The sequence below is a fragment of the Fimicolochytrium jonesii genome, assembly GCF_025526975.1.
Source record: "Fimicolochytrium jonesii strain JEL569 chromosome Unknown EV422scaffold_15, whole genome shotgun sequence".
Classification (NCBI taxonomy): Eukaryota; Fungi; Chytridiomycota; class Chytridiomycetes; order Spizellomycetales; family Powellomycetaceae; genus Fimicolochytrium; species Fimicolochytrium jonesii.
This window is the reverse complement of record NW_026515682.1, coordinates 499,978-512,213: the sequence shown is the minus strand read 5'-3', so window position 1 is coordinate 512,213 and position 12,236 is coordinate 499,978. Positions and strand designations below refer to the sequence as shown.

General features: G+C 51.1%; 1 protein-coding gene across 1 annotated transcript; it reads right to left on the bottom strand.

The window, feature by feature from the left end:
• Positions 1-377: 377 nt before the first annotated feature.
• EV422DRAFT_507146 (uncharacterized protein) lies at positions 378-2,160 on the bottom strand (the record flags this gene model as incomplete). The annotated part of the gene is made up of 6 exons (XM_053068629.1): positions 378-482; positions 558-987; positions 1,219-1,424; positions 1,487-1,696; positions 1,757-1,771; positions 2,020-2,160. 6 exons carry the CDS (start codon positions 2,158-2,160, stop codon positions 378-380), a joined length of 1,107 nt encoding a protein of 368 aa, XP_052924802.1.
• Between the last annotated feature and the right edge of the window lie 10,076 nt (positions 2,161-12,236).

Below are 12,236 nucleotides of genomic sequence, written 5' to 3'. Positions count from 1 at the left end.
TTAGGGTTAGGGTCTCGATTCAATTTAGAATACAGCGTTTACCGCCTCGCAAATCTGTTACATAGTAAAAATCTTGCGGCGGCAAGCTATCGTTTCAGAATAGCTTCATTAATCGTTTCATACAAATCAATGTGGCGCATCCGTGGGTGACTCAGCGGTGCCGTATTAAATATGGTGGCCGCGATAGCGTGGGATATGTCACGCTATTGCCCAGCCGCCCTTTCCCGTCTACACCCTCTTCGCGCTCACCGCCTCCGCCGACGGATCCCTCTCCCTCTTCTTTCCTTGATGGACGGCGAGCTCTCAACCATCACCGCCGACCACTTTGACCGACGGCTCCCTGCCGCCAGCGCTCCCTGCCACGGCTTCTGCGGTTTTCACCTCTGCCGCGCAGGTCGCTGCACTTGTGGCCGCCGGTGGTTTCCGTCACCGGCCACCCAGCTGGTCACGTCGCCCATAGGGGCTGCCCAGCCTTCCGTGCCCTGTCAGCAGGGGCGGGGGGGGGGGGGGGGGGTTAGCATTTGCCATCCATCAACAACAGGGGCGCGCGGTCTTACCGCTCGATCCTTGCCCACGGCCGTGATGTTCAAGGCTTTCCCGTGCAGAATGGTCCACATGATCGTCCAGCGCGCAACGTTGACCTGACTGGTGGAATACGTGGCCGGGAGCACAAGCGCCTCCTTTGCATTGCGCTCCCCCACCGTGCCGTGAATAATCCAGCTGGCCATGCAGCACAACAGAACCCCGCACGAGTCCATGTCCTGCTGGCGGGGGTGCGACACATAGATGGGGGGGGACGTGGGCCCACCTGCCGGCATAAACCCACAGTGGATCATGTACCGCACCCTGCCCACGATGCGCCAGCGAATGTCCTCGGTCCATACGGCCGCGTTCATTTTCCCCGATCGCTTGCCAAACATGGAGTCGTAAAAGTAATGCCGGCCATCCGTCCGGCCATACCAGTACGAGGCGAAATAGTTGCGGTTTCTGTGGAGGATGAAGTGCGCGACGTCGTGTTCTGCTGCTACTGTGGAGGGGGCTCGTTAGCGCGGGATGTGCGGCAGTGCCCCGAGAATGTACGGCACTTACCGGGTGAATGTATGCGGGAGCCAAACACCCCTCCCCAATCAGCAGCGCCTCGCCGTCCACATGCGTCGTAGGGGTTGCCCTGTCTCCCTCCGGGTCACGGCCGCCGACTTCGCCAGGGTGTCGACGTACGTGTATATCGTGGTCAGCGACAGCCAATTGCTTGCGCTCTTCGGCCTGCCGCCCATGTTCCCCACTCGGCTGGCCATGTCAGGCGCGCCCATCCACCCGCTCCCCGCCTCCTTCAGGTTTGGGTAGAGGCCAAGCACGGTCGGCGGCAGAGTGAAGGGGCCGACATCGCCATACCGGGCCAGGCGTGCGCACTCGTCCATCACAGCCTGTGGCGGCTGGTCCAGAAGCCGGGCATCTCGCCGTGGCCGGTGGCGCGCGCATAGGGCACCACTGAGGCAGGCTTCGGCAGGCCCTTCCCCCTCTCCACCTCCGCCCATGACTTTGGGACACCCTTTGCATAGTATCCGATGCTCGTCAGCGGCGCCACCTGCCAGTGCTCGCGCGCCTCGGTGTTGTCGAGCAAGTACTCCTCCCGTTTGGCCAGTTTCGGTGCGGCCAGCTTGGGTTTGGGTGCCCGTCGTTTTGCCTCTCGTCTCCCCTGCGCAGATACCCCGCGTTAGCGCAGCACTGCGGCAACGTCCACTCACCCCACTCATACCTGCTTTGCCGCTTCCTGCATGCGCGTAAGTGTCGTCTGCGACGCCCCTGTAGCCTTCTCATATGCGGTCCGCTGCCTTCCCCAAAGTTGCCACGTTTTGCCTGATCGCCTTCTTGCCCCCTTTCCCGCCATTGGCCTTTGAGCGCGAGCTTTCTGAATAGGTGCATGGTTTCGTCGAGCAGCTTTGAGGCCTCGGGGCCGCCTGTGGCTTTGTACCCCCCGGCCGGCGCCTACTTCCTTCCAGCTCAAGCCCGGCAACTCACACAGAGCACGCTCCGAGAATGCTCAGCGCTGACGAGGTGAGTGGCTGCTGTGTAGCCGTGGGCGTCTCTGCCGGGTGTTGACCGCCTGGGCTTGCAGTCCATGCTGAGCACAACCGCCGCTTGCGGGAGGTTGACCGGCATGGGGTGCGCTGTCTGGACGTGTTTGCCATGCGCCGATCCCGCAGCCCATGTTGAGCACGACCGCCGCTTGCGGGAGGTCAACCGTCATGGGGTGCGCTGTCTGGGCATGCTGCTGTGCGCTGATCTTGAGCACGACCGCCGCTTGTGGGGGGTCGACCGGTATGGGATGCGCTGCCTGGGCATGCTGCTGTGCCGCGTCGGTGATTGCGATCGCGCGGCCTGAGCCGCTAACACCTTCCCCCTCCCCTTCCCCTCCACCGCGCTGCAGGCCACGCCCCCGTCGCCCCCCACCACGGTCAAGGCTCTTCTGATGGGCATGGGCGAGGGCCGCGCCACAGCTATCTTCGGCGACACGGTGGCCTTTTTGTATCCGCTGCTGGTAGGCTCCGGCCTTGCCGCCCGGGACGCTAGCCTAGAAGACAAGGGCAAGGCCATTGGCCTTTTTTCAAAGAAGATCAAGCAAGACAATTCCACCCTTTGGGGCTGGTGGACCAATAGGCCAATGCGGTCCCTTCCCCACAAGAAGCGCGCCAAGCACCACATTGGGCTCCAGTCCGACATCATCGCTGCGATCACCGATGGCGGTCTTACCGCGGCCAACTTGTCCGTCGACCCCCGGCCCTCGGTAGCCGCCCGGCTGTTCACATCGTGGTGCCAACGCCCGCCTCGTGCGATGGCTGGCAGGGCAAGATGGTCTATGCGGGGTTTAGGAAGAGGCCGGAGAAGGCGAGGGGCCTGGATGGGCTTGAGCGAATTGAACCCCGGGGGGGGGGGGGGGGGGGGGGGGGGCGGACATCTACATCCGCGACGAGCACGGCGCCCTTGTGGCCACAATCTCGTACAATAGCGCGGGTCGTCGCGAACATGACCTGCGGCTGCGGCTCATCGTCGAGTCCTGTGGATCCCGGCCCACTCTGGTTCGATGGAAGGCTTCAAGGGGCACAATGCACGCCGCCGGGCTTTGTCGTGGCGTCAAGCACTCGGGATATGCCAGGGGGACGTTGTAGTATTGCGCTTCAAACTGCGCATGAAATCGATAATATTTCGACGCTGATTATACGCCTAGAATCTTCGACGAGCGAATGAAATCACCTTTATACAACAACGTCAAAATACCGTCAAAACTTCCGACAATAAATTGACACACTTGCGTTCCCGACACTCCGACGATCACCAAATACAACTATCTTTAGCAAAACCTTGCTTCTCAACGATGTTTTGTCCTCGGATACGACTGACATGCGAAAAATGTAGGCGTAGGAGAGGATGTCACACATGAAAGCACCCCCGACCCGACTCTCAACCAACCAGAAGCTCCAACGATGCCCGAAACGCTGAAGAAATCACCTGCAAAACGAGAAAACCAATTTCCGGTGGCCGTATACGCCGAACGTTGCAGAAAACCCCGAGAAAAGATTAGCAATAAGGCTGTATCAGCGCCAAAATTGCAAATGGAAAAAGGAAAAACTACGTAGACCGCCGCAGGAAAAGAGAAAAAGACCCCAACGTAGCTAAATCCTCTAGAGAAGACTAGTAGAGAGTTTGGACTTCGACAAAATCCCGTAGCCTAGAAAAATCCAGATAAAAACCCGCCTGTTTTCCCCAGACCTTTGTACGATACGCAGAACACAGATCCCGATCAACAACAGAGCTTTCTACTTCTCTACTCCCGACGACTTCTTTCAGTTTCTGATAGACTTTCAAGGCGCGCTCATAGACCCGGAGAGGACAAGACGACCCCGAGTGTCGTGACTTGTACTTTGCTGACGTCGCCGAGGACTTGATAGTTCAGGAATCTCGTAATAAGAGCTGAGAGTGAGACTGGATAACCCCGTTGTTTTGTTTTGTAGTCAAACCCGCAGATATTCCGATTCCGTATTTTGTGCCCGTGCCCGTAATTCCTGACCCCGTATTAGAAGAAGGACTCCTTTCAAAGCACCTGGATATTAAGGTGGCAAGACAACGCTCTCGCTTGAGATCTCTTCTTGTGCTATTGAGAGACCAGCAGCTTATTTTTCCCGACACCCGACCGTAACCCCGTATTTGACAGACCCTCGCTTCTGCCGGCCACCACCACATTTACTGGCGATCCTACCAGGAGTCCTTTTCTTCGACGAAAAGAGATTCTATCGCTCAGACATCCTTTAAACCTGCTTATCCGTATAGACTTTGTACCTACCGTACAACAAAAACCGACGAAAATCGATACGCTAGTTATTCGACTCGCTATCTACCAAAAACAGCTGCTTTTTGACAGCTCGACAGCGCATCGCCGCCCGACTTTTCGACAGCCTACCCCTTGTTTCGACATGCAAAAGCGCGTTTTCACACGTACATTCTGCTGCGCCATTCTTTGACGTCAGCACTTTCGTACTCCGACAACCGACTCCTTTTTAGAGACAATCTTCGACCGTCTATTTTAGACATCTTCGCATTTTTCAAGTAATAGCAACTTTCTTGACAAAATGGCAGACGCTAATCCGCCGCCCGATAATTCGAATCCTGACCCGAATCCAGATCCCAACCCGAACCTGAACAATCCGCCTAACCCGCCTCCTGACTATGGGGCAAACAACCCGATGTTTCCTGTGACTGCCAACCAGTTCGCTATGCTACTTTGAGTTGCTAGTTCAAAAGGTTTACCTATGATAGGACAACCTGGAGCTATAGAGTTCGATGGACGAGATGTACAAGAGAAACTCGACCTATTCTATGCTCAACTTAACGACGCTGGATATGAACCTGACGCCCAGTACCCGAGCATCATCCTCAACCCTCTGCACACCACACTTCGCAGTCCGTACAACCCGCGAGATCCTGCTATTGCTAATCAGGAGGAGCGACAAATCGTGGAATTGAAACACAAACGATGTATGCAGACATTCATCCAGTATTCGCAACCAAGCCTTCGACCGCTGCTTTGTAGTATGCCTAGTTTCCAATCGCTTGACATAACCAAATATACTCGATGGAGAGAAGAACCAACTTGGGTGACGTTTACTGAAGAGGTGATATTGAACTTTGATTCCTTTCAAACTCGCCATACTTTCAACAACCTCGAACAATGGGCTCTCAGTCAACGAGACCATGTCAAACGGAACACTGCCAACGTTGCAGAATTTATCAACGAAATGGCCTATGGATATGCAAGAATCGATGGGGTCGCTGACAAAGAAAAGATCAATTTGCTTCTGATCCCGTGGAAAGACGAACCCGGCTTCGACAAACGAGTTCTCCAACAAGCCAGAAGACTCGCTGCTGAACGTGGAACCCACTTGCGACCAACTCAGTTACCCTCCGTTAGCCGAGTTATGGAAGCCATCACCGAAGCAACTAGTTGCTGCGCTTTCTCAACTTACGACAGTTATCAAGCAACCCGATTCCGACGCGCGATCTATGACAGTTCAGAAACCGATTCTTACGATCCCCGGTATTACCAACCCGACCGTTAGTGACCAGCTGAACTTCGTACAAGGACAAGTATTGCAGACCGAGAGTAAACTTGACCGAGCAGTACGCAAAATGACCGAACGAATGGCCCAGTTGCAGACTAGCCAGAACCGAATCCTGCAGAGCTTGACTCCTGCGACCCGACTTCCGCCTGCGAACGATTCGCAAGGCAGTAGCTCAACGAGTACCGGCAATGCGAATGTTCGACCCTTGCGATGTGTTTATTGTGATCAAGAAGGACACCAGCGCAGATTTTGCAGAGACTTTTCTGAGGTTCAGAACTGAGAAGAACTAGTTCTTAACGGACAAGGACGAATTGCGTACCCTCACAATACGACCATTGGAGTACCCGGACAAGAAATCCCTTTGAACATCGGACGAGGAGGGATTAAGAAAGTTTTCGAAGATGCCAAAGCCGCCGTACTTCGCAATCGCAACACTTCCGCCAATCAAAGATCCTACAGTCATTCAATCAATTCGTTTATGCTGCGAAATGACGGCAAGAAAAAGACCCGTGAAACCTCCGAACGCTCATCCGAAATCCGAGATTATCTTGAAGAACATGCAGAAGACTTGACCTATACGATTTGGAACATTACGAACTGGGACGATCCCATTCATTTCGATACGACTATTGCCCAAGCCCGCGATCCGAAGCGACCTGCTGTTGCTGATCCAGCTGACGGAAACCGACCCCAAAGTGGACAAGCACCCGCCAGAGCTGGAACCGATACGGAAGATGCAGATGACACCGTCCGAAAGAGAAAATTACCCACCCGAGCCAACCGAGAAATTCGCTGGAAGAGATATCCTGAAACCAGGAGAGAAAAAGAAATGCCGTCCGATTGGAGACCGGCCAACTGACGATCGACCTGTTACGCCGATGGAAACTGATACTGAGACCGATACGGATGAAGAACGACCCAAGCGAAGACAGCCGAAGTTCAAGTTTTATCCCGACATTGCAGACCAAGGCAATCATCCCGTTGACGCGATCAAATGCAGACTTTACAAGAATGTCAATATTGGCATCACCTTCCCGGAACTGATGACTCTCAGTCCCGAATTTCGAAAATCCGTTGCATCCGATCTACAACAACACCGTGTACCAATCGACCAGTATGAAGAAAGAATCAAGAAACAAAGTGATCGAGAAAAGCAGAAGAAAGCCCGTGACGAACGAGTTGCCCAAATGTCGTTCAACGTGAACGCCATTCAACATTCAGCACGCCCTCAGCAGTACCTCAAAAACGTGTACAACATTCAGTCTGAAGAGATGGATGAAGGAGAAGTGATGATGTTTCGACAAATCGCAACGGAACATTATAAGACCCCGACTCTAAGTGGAATCAGCCTGCACGCGATCGTTAAAATCAACCAGTACTCGAACTTGATCGTTGCACTATTAGATTCCGGAGCCGAAGTGAATCTAATGTCGCTACGTTTATTCGAAGCACTAAACATTCCGATCGAAACGACCATTCCTGCAAACATTACATTTAAGAATATGGGGGGGAGACCCAGTCGAATTAATGGTGTCGTTTACGACATTAAGATTTCTATTGCATCCATCAGTTGCTCGACCGCCTGTTTTGTCAGTTCTGAGTCCCTCAGTCACGATTTGATTCTGGGAAGACCTTACCGCCGCATTACCCGATTAGAAGAGAAGAATTGCGATGATGGAAGTGTATGGTGTCGTATATTTGACCCAGACTCTGCCAAAAGCGCCCAATTCCTCGCCGCACCAGCCAAGTATGGGATTTAACCTCTGGACACGTACCTGAAGACATAAAACGATGGGTTCATCCCGAATACCTCGAAGATATCGACATGCTTTACAGACACAAACTCCGACGACCCCTACAAATGCGATCGTACATGATCCAGTACTATGAGACCGAAACGGACAGCGAAGAATATGATTCGACAAAAGGAAACGTCACTGAAGAACCTACCGACACGATTACGACCGACAACAAACAGGATTCAGAACACGACGTTGAAGAAGCTTACGAACAATCAATCGAGTACCATGTACAAGCGTTTACCTACCGACAGCAGTCAATCATGGACGATATGCCAATGCTATCCGAAGAATCCGACACAGAAGAAAGTCTTGTTTCAGATTCCGACAGTGATTACAGCATCGATTATGAGGAACTGTATCAGCCCAGTCGACGACGAACCTATTCCGAATACCACTCCGACTCCGATTCTGAAGAAGAATTATACTCCGTGCAAGTACAAACAAAATTCAAGCCCATTGCAAAGAAGATCAAGCCCCTAGCACAACCCTTGCCCGGAGGCATTCGACCTGAAGCTTTACCCAGACCTACGATTACCGAGACACCCGCCAGAAGTACCGTACGACAAAACCGATTCAATGGGCAAGAATACTTGCGTACTTTCGGAGAAGATTTGACTACCGAAGAACGAGCTGCGTTCTTATGACTATTGCGCAAATACGACATGGCTTTTGCTTTCAACGACCGCAAAAGAGGAACATTGAAGCCACACATTGAAGAACCTGTCAAGATTCATACGATTCCGCATACGCCCTGGATGGTTAAACCACACCGATTACCCCCGCAGATGACAAAGATCGCGACAGACCTACTCCGAACGAAACGAGACGCAGGACTGTTGGAACCTTCATTTGGACCCTACCGCAACCCCTGGGTCTTCGTTCCCAAGAAGAACGGAACTTATCGATTCGTACAAGATGTACAAATGCTCAACAGCGTGACAATACGAGATGCCGGATGTGCGCCGATCGCAGAAGTTTTCGCTCAAGAATTTGCTGAACGTTCGATTTTGTCTATGGCAGACATGTATTCCGGATATGATCAAGTACCCCTACACCCCGAATCAAGAGACCTTACAGCCATGCTTACGCCGTTTGGATTATACCAACTTACCCGACTCCCTCAAGGAGGAATCAATTCAGTAGCTCAATTTCATCGAGTAGTCAACAAAGTTTTCGAATCCCTCAAACCCGACATCGTCAGCGTATATGTCAATGATACGGGCATCAAAGGACCGAAATACTGAGATGAGACACACGTGAAACCTAACATTCGCAAATTCGTACAAGACCACATGGACGACTGCAAGAAAGTATTTATTCTTATGATCGATTCAGGACTCACGTTTTCCGGCGAGAAATCAAGCTGGGGAATGTCGAAAGCAAGTTTCGCAGGCATAGTCTGCAGTTACGACGGAAGGGCACCCGAACAATTGAAGATCCGAAAAATCACCAGCTGGCCCCCTTGCCAGAACCTGACCAAAGTACAAGCATTCCTCGGACTTATTCTATTCTACCGCGCCTGGATCAAAGACTTTGCTAAGAAAGCTGACGCCCTGTACAAGTTGTACAGGAAAAACGCCCGATTCGAATGGACGACCAAGCAACCGACCTGTATGGATACGTTAAAACAAGAATTCGTCGCTGCCAAGGTATTAGCTGCGCCGAACTACGAAGAAGACGCACCCCCGTTCATTATTACGACCAACGCTACACCCATTTCGTGGGGAGCGATACTCTCCCAAGTTGATTCCGAAGGAAGAGAAAGACCGATACGATTCGAAAGTGGATTGTTTACCGAACAGCAACGAAATACCGACCCGATAGTCAAACTTGAATTACTTGGAGCCTACAAAGGAGTTCGCAAACTACGAACTTACGTTTGGGGCAGACGTTTCAAGCTCTGGATTGACGCCAAACCCTTGATTCAACTACTACAAAAACCCGAATTCCCCGACAGCACCATAATGCGATGGGTAGCGCAGTTAATGCTATTCGACTTTGAAAGCAAACATATCAAAGGAGAGAAGAACCCTGCGGACGGACTTTCGAGAAAACCTCGAGCAGACAATGACACCGACACTGAAAACGAAGACTCCGACAATTCGGAAATGCATGTATTACGAGTCAATTCAGCCACAACCGAATGGAAAAGTGATTTGAATGAAATTCGTCAATACCTGACCGATATGACCGTACCAATGCGATACAAGTACCCTAGCCAGCGAAGAAAATTCCGAAACCGATGTACCCGATACGCCCTACAAGACAATCATTCATTCTTACGAAACGGAGATTGAAACCACCCCTGCAAATTATCGGGAATGAACAAGACCAAGAAGAAATTATTCAATTCATGCACAAAAGCAAGGAAGGAGGAGGACATCGAGGCATCCTTGCGACATTCCGAAAGATACAACAACGCTACTATTGGTCAAGACTGTACAAAGAAGTAAAGGCCTACGTTCAATCCTGCCACAACTGCCAATTCAGAGACCTGCGACGTGAATTTGAACCGCTTTACATCGAAATTCGAACGACACGACCCTTTCAGAAATGTGGACTAGACTTTGTATTTATCACAAAAGGAACGAACGCAATTGAAGGAGGAATGATTTTACGAGACGACGCAACCGGTTACCCTGAAGGACGAATGATCAGAGGCAAGCTGACTGCAGACAAGATTGCCGCGTTCTTATACGAAGAAGTATTCTGTTGACACGGACCAATCAAAAACCTAGTATCCGATGGTGGACCCGAAAACGTCAACAAAATGATACAACATCTTACCGAGCGATACGGTGTCAAACACCGAATTACGACTGCATATCACCCGCAAGCGAATGGATTAGTAGAAAGAGGACATGCCCCGATTATCGAACGTCTTATTCGAACCGCACCGGCTCCGAGAGAATGGCCAACCGTATTCCCTGCTGCATTATGGGCAGATCGAGTTACTGCGAAAAGAACGACAAAGTTTACACCCTTCTACCTGATTTATGGAAGAGACGCCGTACTACCTATCGAACTTACGTATGAAACATGGATGACAGTACCAAATCTTCAACAACCCATGACAACCGAGACATTTTTACAACACCGCATTGAACATTCCAATACAGAGACAAAGACCTGAAGCTAGCGACAGAGCGACTAATCGCAAGCCAAAGAGCAAACAAGAAGTATTGGGAGAAACGACACCGAATTAGAAACCGACCTTTTGAACCCGGCGACATAGTTCTCCTGCACAACACGAAGCTATTGACTCAACAAACCGGCAAGACTGACAACAAATGGTTTGGACCCTACAGAATTACCAAACCCAACAACAACGGCACGTATTATATCGAAGAATTAGACCAGACAACGATACGCAAACCTGTAGCCGGAGACCGATTGAAGATATTTCGAACTCGAACCCAGACACAACCGATAGTCGATGGCAACGCCGAAGACGAAGAAGAAACAGACGAAGAAGACAAAATTACGGACGAGAATTGATGAGGACATCAATATTTGACAAAAGGAAAGAAGTAGTATTGCGCTTCAAACTGCGCATGAAATCGATAAAATTTTGACGCTGATTATACGCCTAGAATCTTCGACGAGCGAATGAAATCACCTTTATATGACAACGTCAAAATATCGTCAAAACTTCCGACAATAAATCGACACACTCGCGTTCCCGACACTCCGATGATTACCAAATACAACTATCTTTACCGAAACCTTGCTTCTCGACGATGTTTTGTCCTCGGATACGACTGACATGCAAAAATGTAGGCGTAGGAGAGGATGGCACACATGAAAGCACCCTCGACCCGCCTCTTAACCAACCAGAAGCTCCCACAATGCCCGAAACGCTGAAGAAATCACCTCGAAACGAGAAAACCAATTTCCGGTGGCCATATACGCCGAACGTTGCAGAAAACCCCGAGAAAAGATTAGCGATAAGGCTGTATCAGCGCCAAAATTGCAAATGGAAAAAGGAAAAACTACGTAGACCGCCGCAGGAAAAGAGAAAAAGACCCCGACGTAGCTAAATCCTCTAGAGAAGACTAGTAGAGAGTTTGGACTTCGACAAAATCCCGTAGCCTAGAAAAATCCAGATAAAAACCCGCGCGTTTTCCCCAGACCTTTGTACGATACGCAGAACACAGATCCCGATCAACAACAGAGCTTTCTACTTCTTTACTCCCGACGACTTCTTACAGTTTCTGATAGATCTTCAAGGCGCGCTCATAGACCCGGAAAGCTTAGACAAGACGACCCCGAGTGTCGTGACTTGTACTTTGCTGACGTCGCCGAGGACTTGATAGTTCAGGAATCTCGTAAGAAGAGCTGAGAGTGAGACTGGATAACCCCGTTGTTTTGTTTTGTAGTCAAACCCGCAGATATTCCGATTCCGTATTTCGTGCCCGTGCCCGTAATTCCTGACCCCGTATTAGAAGAAGGACTCCTTTCAAAGCACCTGGATATTAAGGTGGCAAGACAACGCTCTCGCTTGAGATCTCTTCTTGTGCTATTGAGAGACCAGCAGCTTATTTTTCCCGACACCCGACCGTAACCCCGTATTTGACACGCTTCTGCCGGCCACCACCACAACGTGGCACTATTCAATCAAAGGAGGGGCTGACATTTTGGCAAAGTTTCTCGTCGCCACGGAAAAGGCGTTCACCAAGCGACTGCTGCAGGAGCTCACCAAACGCAACCCCACCGCGGCGGCCTACCTGATGATGTCCATGCCAAAGGTGTACGGGCCACACTCCGATGAGTTTGCCCCGCTGTTCGCGACGACCAACTATCAAGTGGTCGTTCACTC